The following is a 19,303-nucleotide window of genomic DNA, read 5'->3' on the forward strand; positions in this document are numbered from 1 at the left end:
GGGGAGTATAGATGAGTCATGCATACAGCAGGGGGAAGGACGGAGGAGCCATACATACAGCAGTGGGAGGATGGAGGAGCCATGCATAGAGCAGGGGGAGCCACACATACCTCGGACAGGGATGAGGGGACAATGCATACCCGGGTTATACTTGAGTCAATAAGCTTACCGAGTTTTCCGTGGGAAAATTAGGTGCCTTGGCTTATACACGGGTCGGCTTATACTCAAGTATATACAGTATATGCGGATAGGTAAGGAATTGGCTAAATGACAGGAAACAAAGAGTCGTCATAAATGGTACATTCTCTAAATGGGATACAGTCAGCAGTGGGGACCGCAGGGATCTGTGCTAGGACCAATTCTTTTTAAACTCTTTATTAATGACCTTTTGGATGGGATTGAGAGTAAAGTGTCAGTCTTTGCTGACGATACCAAACTATGTAGGATATTAAATGTTACGCCGAAGGCGGCGGGTTACAAGAGTGGACCCACTGGACCGTGGTACTGAACCTCCCCCGAGCGAGTATGCCAGTTGGAACCAACCCCTATACAGGGTTTGTTAGGTGGCAGGCTCAAGGACCTCAAGTACCACGGCTGCTAGGACCAGGGGTCGGCTCAGGGAGATGAACAGGAACTGAGACGAGACGGGGAGGCCGGGGAGAACTCTGGGAGAGACTGGGGAGATGGAGACCAGGAGGTGGAATGTGGAGAAAGGGACGGAGCAGGACGCCAGGAGAATGAAGGACCTGGAGCAAGCACTGGAAGATACAGAGGAAGACACACTGGGTTAGGAAGCAAATAGTAAACGGTAGCAAGCGGTAGTGGGTCGCCCGCTAGGGCAGTGGGGTACTCGGTACCGGGCCGGTATCTCAGAGGGAAGTGTCACAGTAGCAGTGACCCGGTCCGTGGCCCTGGGCATCCATGTAAAAGGGATTAAGAGTGGCTGGTTAATGTTTATAAGTGGATGATACGTGAGCCACCTGTGGTGCTCGGCAATGAAGGAGTTAAGCCGACGCTGCAGGCAGATCCTCTGAGACAGATGGTATAAGGCAGCAAGATGTAATAGCTCCCCACAGGTAGAGCTGTGGTCCCAGGGCAGTGGTAATAGGTGTTGAGGAAGAGGGTGTACTGTCTGGCACAGAGATGTAGCAGTGCTGGAGGGTTTGCAGGAAGAATGCAATGACACAACAGGGTGCAGTTTCCGTTACCTTTACTGTGTTTTGCAAGTGCAGTCCAGGATCCAGATTACTGATGGAACAGGAGTTGGCAGCCCGGAAGCAACTTAGGGAGTTGGCAGCCCGGAAGCAACTTAGGAATCTCTCTATGCAGATGGGTTGTGTAGTCTCCTTTCTAGCGCTTCTCTGAGGTACTTGCAGTACTGTGTTACACTGAAGTTCCACTTGCTTGTTCTCTTTTAGAATTCCCTCGTATGGCAGAGAGCCGTAGCCTTCTTCTTCTGGCTCACACGTTGCTGTTGTGCCTCCGAGTCTTATTTGGGAACAGAGCATTTACAGCTTCCTATTCCTCCGGTTTCTGCTGCAGGAACATCAGTATCCGTACAACCTTGGAGACCGGACTCCAGATCATGCGCTACAGCTAGAAGTGAGCCTGAACTCTGCTCAATCTTCCAGCCCTTCTCCTCACGTCCACATACGTTTCCCTCCTCACACGAACTGACTAAATTTCCCCTTCCTGGCCCCCAGAGAGCAGCTCCTCCCCCAGTTTTGGTTCAGAGCTCCCTCTGCTGGCCTGGAGTGGGAACGGTGCTATGTGTTGTATTTAACTGATAGAGAGACGCTTTATTGCTTCCAAGCATGACATCACACTCCCTAGGAGGAAGGTAATGCCACTGTGGTGACCATACTCCTGGGGGCGCCACATTAGCAAGCAGAGGCTAGCGGGGTGGCCTAAGTAAAAAGTAATGAACTCAATAGTTAGGTGCCTCCACTAAGGGAGGGTGCCTGAAACACCTGACAGCTGTCTCCCATTGGGCCGGGGATGCTACCGGGTCAGGTTACGCAGGTCGATAAGAGCTGCGAAGGAGCGAGTAGCCTGGCCCTAAGGCGCATGCGCGAAGACATTCGCGGCCGACGGAAGTGAAGGGACGCGCTGGGATGCTGCACACCGAGGAGCCGGGAGATGAGAGGCGCACGGCAGGGTGGACCGGTGGCGGTGACAAAGGTGCTGGCAGCGGCAGACCCAGGACTGGCGGTGAGGGCGTCACTAAGATTAAAATCTGACCTTGACATTACAATGTTGCAAAACGATCTGGATAAGGTGTCTGAATGGGCAAACACTTGGCAAATGAGTCTTAATGTAGATAAATGTAGAGTAATGCACCTAGGATGGAGTAATCGTATTGCTGCATATAAAGTACATTAAATGGGAGTATACTCGGGACTACAGAACAGGAGAAGAACTTGTGTATCCTGGTTACACGTAAGCTGAGCAGTAGTACTCAATGTGAAACAGCCACTAAAGCAAACAAGATTTTAAGATGTATAAAAAGAGAGAGAAAACCCTGCAAGCCCAGTGTATTAAGAATATACCTAAAAAAACTTGGAAATATACCCCAAATGTAAATAAATCATGATCCATCTTTATTTCAACAAACATTTTAAAACGTTAATAACAGAGATACACATGCAAATAATTACTGCTGATCACAGGTCATAATAAATAATAAGGGACTCCCACTGCATATAGTACTACACTACTGCTCTGTTTTGTTGAGAGTGCTCGGTCTCCTAGTGAGGCGTAGGTCAGGTTTAGATGTAGTCAAACTGCTGCGGATTTTCTGTCTGCATTTTCAGATAGAAAATCTTCAGTGGAATACAATAGTATTCATATTGCTGATATTTCAACAAATCCCCTTCACACGCTGGGGACAAATATCTGCGCATGAATTGATGTGTAGTTTCTGCAGATTGGTCACATATTTATTATGGACTTCCTCCATTAAATTCAATAGCAGAATTAAAATTGACAAAGCACCGCCGTGCAGCTCTTGGCTGTCTATGGCACTGCTCTATATCCAGCTGACATTTCAGAGCCCCGTCCTCGGGATCAGTGAGGATCACCACGTTAGCTTTAATTAAGTAGAATAACCCTTTACAAATACTATACTCAGCTCTATGACCTCCTTGCCTAGTCTTCTGTATTACCCGGACCCTGCAACATTGCATTCCTAAAGCATTTCATTAGGTTAAGTTCACACAGGTGTATAAAAAATCATCCAAGTTTCATCCAGAAAGTTCGGTAGATTTCTCATTTGTCATCCATATACAATCATTTTTATACATCCCTTAACAGGACCATTTACAGGGAGTGTGATGTCATTTCTATGTCAAAGAAATGTAATGTATCAGCAGGGCCGGTTTTAGGCAAAGTGGGGTCCTAGGCAAAGTTTAAAATGGGGCCCCAAATGCTAACATATTGCACATCACACAGAAGCATTTCGGTTGCATTTACATGCACTGAGTTCAGGCCACTAAATGAGTGTGATCGACAATATTGAAGTCGTTCAACACTTGTTTCCCGGCCTCTTTCCACTCTCTGAGAAAGAATGATGGGGACAGAACAATCACTAATGGATTACTCTGTCCCCATACAGTATCATGTTATCAGCAGTACGTCTTCAGTTAAAGTCCATATAATATAATGTGCCCTATAGTCCTCCATATAGCATAATATACTCCTCATAGTCCTCCATATAGTATAATACACTCCTCACAGCCCTCCATATATTAAAATACATTCAGTCCTCCATATAACACACTCCTCATAGTCCTCCATATAGTATAGTACACCGCCAGTCATCCACGTAGTACAATTCACTTCCCATAGTATAATGAACCCCATAGTTCTTCACATAGTATAATGTAATCCCCATAGTCCTCGATATAGTATAATGCAGCCACCCCATAGAGCATAATGCAGCCACCCCACAGAGTATAATGCAGCCCCACCATACAATATAATGTAACCCCCCATAGAATATAATGCAGCCCCCCTCTTATAGTATAATGCAGCCACCCCTTATAGTATAATGCAGCCACCCCACAGAATATAATGCAGCCCCTCCATAGACTATATGGCAGCCCCATCATAGAGTATAATACAGCCCCTCATAGAATATAATGCAGCCCCTTATATAGTATAATGTAGCCCCTCCGTAGAATGCACTGTAGCCCTCATATAGTGTAATGCAGCCTGTTGTGAATTCTCTCTCTGGCTTCCCTCTGGTGATTACTGAAGATAGTGGAGCTGGTCAGATTGAGAGTTCTCTTTCTAGGCTCCCTCTGGTGGTTACAGGAGGTAATGGAGCTGATCTGATTGACAGAGGCTTGCCACCTGATAATGAGGAAGACAATTGGAGATCTGGGGTTTCTGATTGGGATTTAAGACAGCTGACTCCCTCTATCCCTGCTGGTGATTTTCTTCCTGTGCCTCCTGAGGTCTGATGTCTCCTGCTCTTTCCCTGCATGTTCAGCTAAGTGGTTCATTTGCTCTTCTGTTTGCATTTGATCTGGTTTTGTTTATCTCTGCTTTGTGCGGGTCAGCTAGCTCCGGCTGGGGCTGTGCTGAATCACCGCCCATATGTTACTGCATGTGCCAGTTTGTTTTGTCCCCTTTTATATTGGTCTCTTTTTGCTTTGCTTTCAGAATATACCAGAGTGCTGATATAGCGGGGGCAAAGTCGTACGACTTCAGTGTTTTCGTGCACCAGACGTGTTGGACTTTTTGCAGGGTTTTTTGCGTGATTGCAGACAGTGTCTTTCCTTTCCTGTCCTGTCTAGTCAGTGTGGGCCTCATCGTTTGCTCAGCCTATTTTTCTGCCTGCGTTTGTGTTTTCATCTTGTCTCACCGACAATATATGTTTGGGGGCTATCTATTCCTTTGGGGTCTGCCCCGGGACAGTTTAGATTTCCCCTTTCTTTCTTTAAGCTTAGTTAGCTCTCCGGCTGTTCCGCCGAGGCGTCTAGGATCATCGTAGGTACGCTCCACGGCTACTGCTAGTTGTTTGGACAGGATCAGGGGTCTGCATCCGCTTAGTTACCAACCTCTCTGGTTTTCTGTGGCTTAGCCTGGGCCTGCTATCCTCCTCGGTGCCCAATCATAACAGCAGCCCCAATAGAATAAAATGTAGCCCCCTCAAAGTTTAGTGAAGCCCCCATACAATATAATCTAGCCCCACACAGAATATAATGCAGCCCCCCCATAGAATACAATGTAGCCTCCTCATATAGTATAATGTAGCCCCCATAGAATATAATATAATACAGACCCCCATAGAATATAATGTAGCCCCAAATAGAATATAATACAGCCCACCTCCCCATAGAATATAATGTACCCCCCATGGTATATAACACAGCCCACATAGTATATAACACAGCCCACATGGTATATAGCACAGCCGCAGAGTATATAACACAGCCCACATAGTATATAACACAGCCCCTTATGGTACTGCATATAGCACAACCCACATGGTATATAGCACAGCACCACATGGTATACAGCACAGCCCACATGGTATATACAGTTGTGGCCAAAAGTATTGACACCCCTGCAATTTTGTCAGATAATACTCAGCTTCTTCCTGAAAATGATTGCAAACACAGATTCTTTGATATTATTATCTTCATTTAATTTGTCTTAAATGAAAAAACACAAAAGAGAATGAAGCAAAAAGCAAAACATTGATCATTTCACACAAAACTCCAAAAATGAGCCAGACAAAAGTTTTGGTACCCTCAGCCTAATACTTGGTTGCACAACCTTTAGCCAAAATAACTGCGACCAACAGCTTCTGGTAACCATCAATGAGTTTCTTACAATGCTCTGCTGGAATTTTAGACCATTCTTCTTTGGCAAACTGCTCCAGGTCCCTGATATTTGAAGGGTGCCTTCTCCAAACTGCCATTTTTAGATCTCTCCACAGGTGTTCTATGGGATTCAGGTCTGGACTCATTGCTGGCCACCTTAGAAGTCTCGAGTGCTTTCTCTCAAACCATTTTCTAGTGCTTTTTGAAGTGTGTTTTGGGTCATTGTCCTATTGGAAGACCCATGACCTCTGAGGGAGACCCAGCTTTCTCACACTGGGCTCTACACATTATGCTGCAAAATTTGTTGGTAGTCTTCAGACTTCATAATGCCATGCACACGGTCAAGCAGTCCAATGCCAGAGGCAGCAAAGCAACCCCAAAACATCAGGGAACCTCCGCCATGTTTGACTGTAGGGACCGTGTTTTTTTCTTTGAATGCCTCTTTTTTTCTTCTGTAAACTCTATGTTGATGCCTTTGCCCAAAAAGCTCTACTTTTGTCTCATCTGACCAGAGAACATTCTTCCAAAACGTTTTAGGCTTTTTCAGGTAAGTTTTGGCAAACTCCAGCCTGGCTTTTTTATGTCTCGGGGTAAGAAGTGGGGTCTTCCTGGGTCTCCTACCATACAGTCCCTTTTCATTCAGATGCCGACGGATAGTACAGATTGACACTGTTGTACCCTCGGACTGCAGGGCAGCTTGAACTTGTTTGGATGTTAGTCGAGGTTCTTTATCCAACATCCGCACAATCTTGCATTGAAATCTCTTGTCAATTTTTCTTTTCTGTCCACATCTAGGGAGGTTAGCCACAGTGCCATGGGCTTTAAACTTCTTGATGACACTGCGCTTGGTAGATACAGGAACATTCAGGTCTTTGGAGATGGACTTGTAGCCTTGAGATTGCTCATGCTTCCTCACAATTTGGTTTCTCAAGTCCTCAGACAGTTCTTTGGTCTTCTTTCTTTTCTCCATGCTCAATGTGGTACACACAAGGACACAGGACAGAGGTTGAGTCAACTTTAATCCATGTCAACTGGCTGCAAGTGTGATTTAGTTATTGCCAACACCTGTTAGGTGCCACAGGTAAGTTACAGGTGCTGTTAATTACACAAATTAGAGAAGCAACACATGATTTTTCGAACAGTGCCAATACTTTTGTCCACCCTCTTTTTTATGTTTGGTGTGGAATTATATCCAATTTGGCTTTAGGACAATTCTTTTTGTGTTTTTTTTCATTTAAGACAAATTAAATGAAGATAATAATACCAAAGAATTTGTGTTTGCAATCATTTTCAGGAAGAAACTGAGTATTATCTGAAAAAATTGCAGGGGTGTCAATACTTTTGGCCACAACTGTAGCACAGCCCACATGGTATATAGCACAGCCCCACATAGTATATAGCACAGCCCCAAATAGTATATAGCACAGCACCACATGGTATACAGCACAGCCCCACATGGTATACAGCACAGCACCATGGTATATAGCACAGCCCCACATGGTATACAGCACAGAACCACATGGTATATAGCACAGCCCCCCCGCCCCCTGAGAATGGCCCCACAGTCCAGTACTCACTGTTACATTAAAAAAACGCAATCCTCACCTCTTCTTGTGCCTGTCCTGCTCCCGGCTCTTGTCTCAGCGGCTGCTCTGCCTGGTACACAGTGAGTGCATGATGACGTCATCGCGCACCCGCAGTATCAGAGGCAGAGCGCGGAATGATGGGAGAGGGAGCGTCAGCTGACACTCTGTACTCAATCACTGCTTTGAACTGTACCGGCATCTATGACGCCGGTATAGTTCAATGTGGCGGCAGGAGAGTTGGTGCTGGGGGCAGGCGGGCCTCCCTGCCTCACGGGCCCCATAGCAGCTGCATGATGTACCGCTAGCTGGGGTCCCCTGGGGGAGTGGTGGCCCTAAGCAGCTGCTTGGCTGCCTGCTACTAACGTCGGCTATGTGTATCAGTAAAACTTGCATCCTATGCGATGACTTCGTATGGAATCCAAATGTTTTTTTTCCGCACCCATAGACTTGAGTGGGTGAGTCTCTTCCAAAATACGGAAGAAACTAGTGCATGATGTGATTTTTTACAAGCACAGATTCAGTCCGTGAAAAAAAACCACTCATCTGCACTGCCCCATTGAATAATATTGGTTCTGTCCAGTTTTAATGGACAAGACTAGAGCCAAAAATACAATTGTGTGATCTTGACCTAATAGTGATTTCTTTTTGTTTCGTGAGAAATTTGGTTTAGTCCAGGGCTTGCCACTGTGTTTCCCTGCCGACTCTGTATGGCTATGTCCACGACGCTGTTTTCTGATGGATTCTAGAACTGCCCAGAGGCTGTATGACTGCATACTAAAGAATATTGTGTGAGACCTCCTAGAGCAGGGGTCTCAATTTATCCGGGGGCCGCTGGAGGTAGAATCTGGGTGAGGCTGGGAGGCATCAGGTTTTCCACAAGAAAAGCTCTTACAAAAACATTCCAATGTTATCAAATGTCTTTATTTTTTCATCTTATTTTGTGTTAAAAAATAAAAAATAAATTAACAAAATCATAAGAAAAAAATAAATCAATCAGTAATAAATAAATAAAATGAAAATGATAATAATACAGCAGATATAGAAGCCCCTGTGCGCAACAAAGAAATATTGCACTTGCCACTTTTCCTGAAATTGTCTGTGCTCATCACCAACCTTTCTCTTCATTGTAGGCTTTGAAAAAGACATGTTTGGGGCTGTGTAATAGATAATTCCACTTGGTGTCACTGTTTCAGTGTTAGCCGATGCGTCTTTTCCGCTTTTTATTCTGTCCCGCTCAGCAGCAATTTCCGCGGCCGCCTCCGCTTCTGAGCCCGGGGTAATGGCACAAGTTCGCAATAAGGCCGGCTGATGTCCCACCTCCGAGAGCACTATATCGCACCGCCCCACCGCTCATTCTGAACCCGGCACACCTGAGTCCGTGGCGTGGTCCGGTCCCTGCTCCTGCTGCATGTGTTGTGAGTGTGACTCATATGCCTTGCCTGGTGACAGCAGGCTGCTGTGACTGTCTAGCCATCATCATACTCACCTCCTCCTGCTGCAGCTCCGATGGTCCAGCGCCGACATCTTCCTGTATGAGCGCGCGGTCACACGTCACGTGGTACCGCTCATTAAGCTCATGAATATGGGCGCCACGCCTATGAGAGTGGAGTGGCATCCATATTCATGACCTTAATGAGCGGTACTACGTGTGACTGGGATTTCAAATGCGAGACTCGGCCGTGTTTCTCGCATTTGTGATCCCGGCCAAGGGTCCATGAGGTGAGGGCCGCAAACTATTGTCCCAAGGGCCGCAGTTGGCCCACGGGCCGCGAGTTTGAGACCCCTGTCCTAGAGGAATGAGCAACCTCTTCTTGCAGTCTTTGCTGCTCACATTGCTTGGTGGTTCTTTCTTTGCACATTCCGTCTTTCTCTAGAACACCTCTTAATTTATGTCTTCATGTGTATCATCATAATGTAATCTGTCCTGATATAGAGAATGGACGGAGAACAGCCAGCTGTGGATCCAGCAGGTGTCGAGCACCCCCAGCACAAGGATGGATGTCGTTCACCTACAGGAGGAGCTGGATATAAAATTACAGCAAAGACAAGCTCGGGAAACTGGGATCTGTCCTGTGCGCAGAGAACTCTACTCACAATGCTTCGGTACCCTGCAGTTCAGGATGTTGGATATAATATAATAAGGCTTTGTTAACCTGCATGCCGAGCAAAAACTGCAAGCACTCTAGCATAGGGATTCTAGGAACGCCAAAGGGAGAATACCTGATCTGACTAATTTACTATCCTCTAGATCAGTGTTCCTCCAACTCCAGTCCTAGAGGCCCACCAACAGATCTTATTTGTTTGTATGTTGTTTTCAGAATTTCCTTAGGGTCCTGACTGGCGGCACAATATGGCCGCCAATTGGTAAGCCTTTACTGATCGGCGATCGTTTAAATGCCTGTTTACAAAGGCAGACCAAAGTAAATGATGTGCATTGGGCAATCTGTAGTAGATCACTCAACAAACATATGCTACCATATTTACACAGGACGATAGACCACCGAAAATGATGATCGTTTGATCTGCACAAAAGATTATTTCACCCAATGGGCGAGTGTTTTGCTTATTTATCCGGTGACTGATACCCTGTTTACATTGAAAGATTATTAAGAAACGAGTGTTTGAAGAATGCTTGTTCACAATTATTTTGCATTATAAAATCTGCTTTAGAGAGGACCTTTCACCAAATGTTTCATGTTGAACTGGAAACACCATGTAATTGTGGTTGTAGAGTGGAATAATATGTTTATTTATATATTTATATAATACTAAAATATGTCTGCGCTGAATTATCCACATCAATCCAAAACTACCCCAAATATAAAACTGAGACAGCGAAATGCAAAGATGGATTGCAAAAAAATAGGAGCGATTCAGAGAAATAAATAAGTACAAAAAAAATTAAATAAAATAAAAATCAAGAATGCTCAATAAGCATATGTGTTCTAAGATTGAGCATTCCTGATTTTTATTTTTTGTATTTAATTATGTGGATAATTCAGCGCAGACATATTTTAGTATTATTTGCATTTTAATTCACAACAGTGTGGTGGGTTGTTTTGTCTTGTGGCGGATTATCCCTTTAGAAGTACTAGCGCCCCCAATATATATATTTTAATTTATATATTTATTTATTCGGTCGTCCATGACAGCACCACCTGAGAGAGAGGGATCCGCCCTTCCTAGGAACAGGAAAACCTACAGATACAAAAGGGCGGCACCTCTCCCACGCATCAGTTGGTTTCCTGTTCCTAACAAGGACAGAACTCCCTACAGATCGTCCGTCATGGATAACTGAATTCCCAGGCCAGCGGACCGACTCAGGTAGCGGGGGGTTCTCCTACCTCAGTCTCGCTGGGGGCTCTGGATGCGCCACGGTGGGTCCGGGTAGGATGTCCACGGCAGTGGTAAGAGCAGGCGGAGACAGGGTCCGGTGGGCGCCTTCTCTATGGGACCGGTGAGGTAAGCGGTGTCCCCCTGTGTCTCCTTTCCCCGGAGCGGTCCGTTCGGGCTAGCCCCTTGCCGCGCGTCCCCGCGGCCTCTGTCGCGCGGCGGAAGTGACGCGGCGGAGGGGGCGGGGCCTAGCGCCGAAACCGGAAGTCGCCTGAAGGGCAGGCCTGAAGGGGAGGGGGAGGATCGCGAGGCGGTCCAATGGGGGGCCCGAACACCGGACGGAGTTCCTGCTGATCCGGAGGGGAAGCCTTCTTAAGACAGAAGGCATTGCTGCTGAGGTGCTTCTGGAGGCCCAGCGATGGACACAACAGAAGCCCCCATTGACCCACAAGAGGTGCAGCCCGTGGCAAAGCACCCCAGTGACCAGCCTAAGAGGCGGAAGGAGGGACGTTCGAGTGGACAGAGCCACAGTAGTTCCTCTAGGCCAAAGGATCCTCCTGCAGCCCCCCATGATCCGGTACCTGTCCTCATCTGCAAGGGTAAGAGATCTGCGAGAATGTACCCTGATGCAGTGTCCCCTTATGTTTTTTGATTCTCAGGGGAAGAAGGCCACAGGGAAGCAGAAGCACAAGGAATGTGCCCTCTGTAGTTGCCCCTTACCAGATGGCCACCCTAAGAGATTGTGTCAGTCTTGCGTGAGACAGACGGTAGGGACGGAGATGAGGGGTAGAACGTGAGTGGAGTATCAGACTCTTACACTCTTCCCTATTTATGCAGGTAGCGGAAGAAGCTCCAAGCTTCGCTACAGACCTGAGGCAATTAATCAGGACTGAAATAAAAGCCCTATCAAAAGAAGATTCTTCTAAAAGAAGACGGGCTAGTGTTTCAGGCTCAGAATCTTCAGTCGGCCCTAGGAGGGAAGATATCTCCTCAGAGTCCTCGGCCTCCTCTTCTTCTTCCGAAGAGGATTCCAGCCGGTTCTGTTTTCCCTTGGACCAAATGGATAAATTAATTAAAACCATAAGGTCAACCATGGGGGTAGAAGAAAAAAAGACAGAACTGTCTGCTCAGGACATTATGTTCGGGGGTCTAGACCCAAGAAAACAAAGGACTTTTCCATTAAACGAAAGAGTCCAGAGCCTGATAGACAGGGAGTGGAAAAAAAACGGAAAAAAGGGGTTCTATGCCACCTGCTTTCAAGCGAAGATACCCCTTTGAGGACCCAATAGTAAGTCGATGGGATAAGGCCCCCAAGCTGGATGCAGCGGTAGCTAAGGCCTCCAAAAAGTCATCTATACCCTTCGACGATATGGCCTCCCTTAAAGACCCCCTAGATAAAAAGGCAGATTCCTTTTTAAAGGGCACATGGGAGATGTCAGCAGGCGCCCTAAGGCCAGCAATAGCAGCCACGTGCGCAGCCAGATCCATGATGGTTTGGCTGGATCAATTGGACTCCCAGCTAAAGGATGGAACCTCGCAAGCTTCCATCCGTAAGTCTCTTCCAATTATCCAGAATGCTGTTGCCTTTCTGGCGGATGCCTCGGCAGACTCAGTAAGAATGGCGGCCAGGTCTGCAAGTTTGTCTAATTCGGCCTGAAGAGCCCTCTGGTTAAAATGCTGGCCGGGGGATATCCAAGCCAGGTCCCGTCTCTGTTCTATCCCCTGTGAGGGTGAATACTTGTTCGGCCCCGTCCTAAACGAACTGTTAGAGAAAGCCGGGGATGAGAAAAAGAAATTTCCGAGTCTGCCGAATACATCCTGGAGACGTCCCTTTTCTAGGAAAGGGTATTCCCGCAGGAGGCAGGCCAGAGATCAGAACAGATGGGACAACAAGAAAACCAGAGGTACGGGCTTCATGTTCGGAGGAGGGGGGCGCCAAGAAGGTCCATCACGGGATAATAAGAAGCCGCCCCAATGACTAGTGGCTCCGGTAGGAGGAAGATTATCTGCCTTCTACCCGGCCTGGGCCAGAATCTCAAATAGCAGCTGGATACTGGGGGTGATAGCTACAAGACTGCACCTAGAGTTCTCCTGCGTTCCCCAAGATCGGTTCAGGGTAACTCCGCTCAAATCTTCCCCGCTAGAACAAGCTGCCTTGGAGACCGAGGTCCTCGAGCTAATGGACAAAAAAGTCCTGACGAGAGTTCCAGAGGAAGAAAGGGGGAAAGGCTTCTATTCCCCCCTGTTCTTGGTCCGTAAACCGGACGACTCATTTAGGGCTATATTTAACCTCAAAGCCCTCAATAAATTCCTGGTCGTACGTCCGTTTAAAATGGAAACAATTAACACCGCAATAAAAATGCTGTTTCAAAACTGCTTCATGGTGGTCCTAGATCTGAAAGACGCTTACTACCATATACCCATATGTCTAGCACACCAACCTTTCCTTAGACTGGCGGTTCAGTTGGAGGGGTCAATCCAGCACTTCCAGTACGCGGCCTTACCCTTCGGGGTGGCAGTTGCGCCCCGAGTATTCACCAAAGTGATGGCAGAGGTGATGGCCCATCTGCGCGAGCTAAACATTCTAGTCGTTCCCTATCTAGATGACCTCCTTATAATAGGCAGTTCAGCCGAGCAGTGTTTAGAACAATTACAGAAAACAACGGCGGCTCTAGAGCGGTTGGGATGGCTACTTAATATCAAAAAATCCCGTTTGCAGCCATTAAAAATTCAACAATTTTTAGGCCTAACCCTAGATTCTAAAAAGCAGGAATGCCGTCTGCCCCCAGAGAAGCTGCTGCACCTGCATGGCCGGGTCCTGAACGCTTCCAACAACCCCTCCATGTCCCTCAGGAAAGCCATGTCCCTGTTGGGTTCCCTCTCGTCCTGCAATCCCGCGGTCCAGTGGGCCCAAGTTCATACGAGAACTCTACAGGGCGAAGTTTTATGGTATCAGAGGATTCTTGGGGGTAACTTAGAAGGTCGACTGACCTTATCCAGAAACACAATAGAGTCCCTGGAGTGGTGGCTAGAAAGAAATAACTTGTCTAGAGGGGTCCCTTGGGAGAATAACATTACCCGCGTGGTCACCACGGATGCAAGTCCTTCCGGTTGGGGGGCGCATATGGAGGAAATTCTGGTCCAGGGCCTATGGGAACGGGATCAGATACAAATGTCTTCTAATTTGAAAGAATTGACAGCGGTAGTACACGCAGCTAAAGAGCTCCTTATGTATCTACAGGGCCATCACGTACGAGTTCTCTCGGACAATCGAGTGGCCGTGGCCTATATCAACCACCAAGGCGGAACTCGATCCAAAACTCTGATGAATGTGGCAGGACAGTTGTTCCAGCTAGCAGAGCGGCATTTTTTATCTCTCACGGCTCTTCACATAAGAGGAAAAGAAAACGTCGCGGCAGATTTCCTAAGCCGCAATCTGTTAAAACAAGGAGAGTGGGCCTTAAACACCTCCATTTTCGTTCAGATCGTGCAGAGATGGGGTCAACCAGAGGTGGATCTAATCGCCACCAAGGAGAACTCGAAAACGAGACAGTTTGGCTCCCTAAATCCCAGGGAGACTACTCTGGCAGTAGATGCGCTACTGATAAAATGGGACTTCAGGCTAGCCTACGCCTTTCCTCCCCTATCTCTACTTCCTCTGGTGTTGAGGAAGATCAGGAAGGACAGGGCAAGGGTCATAGTCATCGCCCCGTTCTGGCCCAGAAGGGCATGGTTCTCGAACCTCAGGATCATGTCGGTAGATGATCCTTGGGTTCTCCCGGACATCCCGGACCTTCTGTCCCAGGGCCCGGTCTTCCACCCTCAGGTGGCTGGCCTACATCTCACGGCGTGGAATTTGAGCGGTCACTGCTAAAGAGTAAAGGCTTCTCCCCAGACCTAATTGACACTCTACTAAAAAGTAGAAAAGTGGTGACAACTAAGATTTACGTCAGAATTTGGAAAAGATTCCTCCAAAGCTCAAATATAAATACTGATGATTCCGTCCCTATAGGCCAGATCTTGGAATTTTTACAAAAAGGGCTGGACCTGGCTCTCTCCACCAGTACCCTTAAAGTACAGGTATCCGCCTTAGGGGCCCTCTTTAGCTGCAACATCGCGGCTAATTACTGGGTCAATAGGTTTATCAAAGCAGCGAGTAGATCCAGACCAATAGTAAAGAATAGACTCACGCCATGGGATTTGAACCTAGTCCTCACAGCTATGACAGAAGTGCCATTTGAACCCATCTCGTCAGCCTCTATTAGGAGCCTGTCCCTCAAGATAGCTTTCCTGATAGCCATAACGTCAGCCCGTAGGGTAAGCGACATTCAGGCATTGTCTAGGCGCCCACCTTTTCTTCAGGTAAAAGAGGATAGGGTAATGCTTAGACCTGACCCAGCGTATTTACCAAAAGTAGCCTCCAGCTTTCATAGGTCGCAGGAAATAGTCCTTCCATCCTTCCTCCCTAAACCAACTAATGAGAAAGAGGAGAAGCTACACACTTTAGATGTTAGGAGATGCCTCTTGGAGTATCTAGCGGCTACCGATCCCTGGAAGGAGGACAATGCCCTCTTTGTCTCCTACCAAGGCCCTAGGAAAGGTCTTGGGGTGTCCAAAAGTACACTAGCCAGATGGATTAGAGAAGCAATCTCGTTAGCTTATACCTCAAAAGGTAGAGTAGCTCCGGAGAAATTGAAGGCGCATTCCACCAGAGCCGTGGCGACCTCGTGGGCCGAGAGATCGGAAGTCTCCATCGACCAGATTTGTAAGGCGGCCACTTGGTCCTCTCCGAGCACTTTTTATAGTCATTATAGGCTAGACTTGGGTGCTTCTGCAGACCTCTCCTTCGGTATCAGGGTTCTGCAGGCTGTAGTCCCCCCCCTAAAGTAGTGATTACTCTCTGTAATTCTCTCAGGTGGTGCTGTCATGGACGACCAAATAAAGTCTTAGTTACTCACCGGTTAACGGTATTTTTCGGAGTCCATGACAGCACCCATAGATTCCCTTCCCTTAGTCAATTTGGGTGTGCACGTCTTCCCTTTGTACATATCCACGGGTGATAAAAATTTAAGTATTAATATTGTTGTACATATAATCATGCATTAACCTTGGAGGTCCTCTTTTATGCTCTGTAATCCAACTGATGCGTGGGAGAGGTGCCGCCCTTTTGTATCTGTAGGTTTTCCTGTTCCTAGGAAGGGCGGATCCCTCTCTCTCAGGTGGTGCTGTCATGGACTCTGAAAAATACCGTTAACCGGTGAGTAACTAAGACTTTTAATTGTGTATCACCGTTGCGGAGATATTTGCAATCAAATATTTGTCACCTATGCTGTTAACACCCACTTGGACTTAGCTAAAGTTATCAGATATCTTTCGCTGGGAGCATAGTCTCCTGCCTCTTTTATGACACTGACCAATCATAAGCAGGCAACAACATAGAAGTGCAGAAACATAGAACTCCAATTAATGGTTCCACACTTTTGTGCTCTGTAATATATTTTCAGTTAGAAAAAGATGAATTGGTTCCAGCGCCTTAAAATAACTTCTTTATTTCATCACATTAAAAATTCACATGAAGTGGCATGCTCTCCTATGGACAGAGCGAGGCAACAGAGGCAACGCGTTTCGATCTGAAAGATCTTTTTCAAGCCATACCGGTATTCATACATAGCCCTCTTATTTAGATAGAAATCACCAATGACAATGTGTCCTGAGGTCACATGACATATCCCAAGGTCCTTTTAAAAACATTTGCATGTAAATATATACACATAAAATAATACCTGGAATCTTGCTTGCAGCACGGCATCCTTTCAGGTGCAGGGTATAGAACATGTAATTATGTCCTCATGTGGTGGAGATTCTAGACGGCGTCTCCTTGCATGTGAGGCTTTTTGGATTTATCATTTAAATACTCGATCACCTGAAGGTTTAAACAAACGAAATGATCTCATGCTACATTATTAATACCATTTTTGCCAGGTATTATTTTATTATATGTGTATATATTTACATGCATATGTTTTTAAAAGGACCTTGGGATATGTCATGTGACCTCAGGACACATTGTCATTGGTGATTTCTATCTATATAAGAGGGCTACGTATGAATACCGGTATGGGTTGAAAAAGATCTTTCAGATCGAAACGCGTTGCCTCACTATGTCCATAGGAGAGCATGCCACTTCATGTGAATTTTTAATGTGATGAAATAAATAAGTTATTTTAAGGAGCTGGAACCAATTCATCTTTTACTACATGATTAACTACGTCCTGTCTGCACGGGAGTTCCAGGCACCTGTGGCGGTTACTGGTGAGCTGGCTTATTTTTCTATCTTCTTATCTATCAATATATTTTCAGTGCAGATTTATGCTGCACACTCTGACTAGCAGGATCTGTGGACTCAGATCATGTGACCCTGATGACATCATCACAGATCCTTCTGCTCTTCTATGTTGCTGCCTGTTTATGACTGGTCAGCATTATACAGGAGGCAGAAGTATACACCCCCAATGAAAACTAATCCAATAACACTCACTTGAACTTGGATATTTCATTGCTAACATCTCCACAACGGAGAGGCAAAAAAAAAAGTTTTATTCTGCTCTGCAGCCACTATTACATTGTGTCTCTTGTTCGGCATAAAAAAATTTCTGAAAGGTCCTATTTAGTATTGCACAAGTATTGAGTACTGGAATTGGGGAACACTGCTGTAGAATAATGGGAATAACAGTGTCAAAGTTACATTTGGAATACTATAACTGCAATCACAGATGAGATTTCAGGCTTTAAGTTAGGTCATCCAAACTAGACAATTTCATCAAGAGCAAAGACTATATGATGTGCATAGAGGTTTCCTGATTGTCCTCTGACAGCAAATGTCTGAGGAAGGAAGAATTATACATTTTGCATTTTAGCTTTTAGCATGGTAAATCCTTATTTTCCCTTCAGAGATAAATAAGCCCCTATTCTCATTTCCATATAGAAAAAAACATACATGTTTGGTCAGAAGCTGTCTAAAGCAGGGGTCCTCAAACTTTTTAAACAGGGGGCCAAGATCACGGTCCCTCGGACAATTGAAGGGCCGGAATATAGTTTTAAAAAATAATGGACAAATTCCTATGCACACTGCACATATCTTATTTAGAAGTAATAAAACAAAATAGGAACAAATACAATATTAAAAATGAAGAAGTAAAGTTAAATCATCAAACTTACCGATTTTTTTGGGGTTCTTCGAATATCCTACACTTCGAGTCAATTTTTTCTCTTTCTTGATATCATTGTTTCCTAGGGATTCAAAATTGCTATTAGTAAAATACCAACATATATACAGCACTACAAAAACAATATGCCAGCAATAAAATTGCCCACTCAGAGACATACAGACTGCATTGCTCATCAATGCAGCCTGATCAGTGCTCATCAATGCAGCCTGATGAGTGCCCATCAATGCAGCCTGATCAGTGCCCATCCATGCAGCCTGATCAGTGCCCATCAATGCAGCCTGATCAGTGCCCATCCATGCAGCCTGATCAGTGCCCATCCATGCAGCCTGATCAGTGCCCATCCATGCAGCCTGATCAGTGCCCATCAATGCAGCCTGATCAGTGCCCATCCATGCAGCCTGATCAGTGCCCATCCATGCAGCCTGATCAGTGGCCATCAATGCAGCCTGATCAGTGGCCATCAATGCAGCCTGATCAGTGGCCATCAATGCAGCCTGATCAGTGGCCATCAATGCAGCCTGATCAGTGGCCATCAATGCAGCCTGATCAGTGCCCATCAATGCAGCCTGATCAGTGCCCATCAATGCAGCCTGATCAGTGCCCATCAATGCAGCCTGATCAGTGCCCATCAATGCAGCCTGATCAGTGCCCATCAATGCAGTCTGATTAGTGCACATCTATGCAGTCTGATCCGTGCCCATCAATGCAGCCTGATCAGTGCCCATCCATGCAGCCTGATCAGTGCCCATCAATGCAGCCTGATCAGTGCCCATCAATGCAGCCTGATCAGTGCCCATCCATGCAGCCTGATCAGTGGCCATCCATGCAGCCTGATCAGTGGCCATCAATGCAGCCTGATCAGTGGCCATCAATGCAGCCTGATCAGTGGCCATCAATGCAGCCTGATCAGTGGCCATCAATGCAGCCTGATCAGTGGCCATCAATGCAGCCTGATCAGTGGCCATCAATGCAGCCTGATCAGTGGCCATCAATGCAGCCTGATCAGTGGCCATCAATGCAGCCTGATCAGTGGCCATCAATGCAGCCTGATCAGTGGCCATCAATGCAGCCTGATCAGTGGCCATCAATGAAAACAGAAAGCAAAAAACACAAATATCCTGAACTCAAAGTAAAAAATATACTGCAAATAATGCATAAAGGTAATAATAATAATAATAAGGGTATTTAGTAAACATAATTTTGATCAAAATAATGTACAAGCCATCCCGCCACGTCACGGCAACCCTTGTGGGACAGTCCCTACTCTAGTATTTAAAACCTGGCCATCAATGCAGCCTGATCAGTGGCCATCAATGCAGCCTGA

The 19,303-nt window shown here is 46.3% G+C and overlaps 1 protein-coding gene across 1 annotated transcript in view; it reads left to right on the forward strand.

Annotated features, from left to right (window-relative positions):
• DNALI1 (dynein axonemal light intermediate chain 1) overlaps positions 1 to 19,303 on the forward strand; it is a 69,368-nt gene that overhangs the window by 18,269 nt on the left and 31,796 nt on the right. Inside the window, exon 3 of the mRNA XM_073562418.1 lies at positions 9,351 to 9,520. Coding sequence (XP_073418519.1) covers positions 9,351 to 9,520 — 170 coding nt within the window. The remainder of the gene's footprint in view (positions 1 to 9,350; positions 9,521 to 19,303) is intronic.

This window comes from Dendrobates tinctorius, unplaced genomic scaffold (genome assembly GCF_039654945.1).
Source record: "Dendrobates tinctorius isolate UK_male_01 unplaced genomic scaffold, ASM3965494v1 ptg000015l, whole genome shotgun sequence".
Taxonomy (NCBI): Eukaryota; Metazoa; Chordata; class Amphibia; order Anura; family Dendrobatidae; genus Dendrobates; species Dendrobates tinctorius.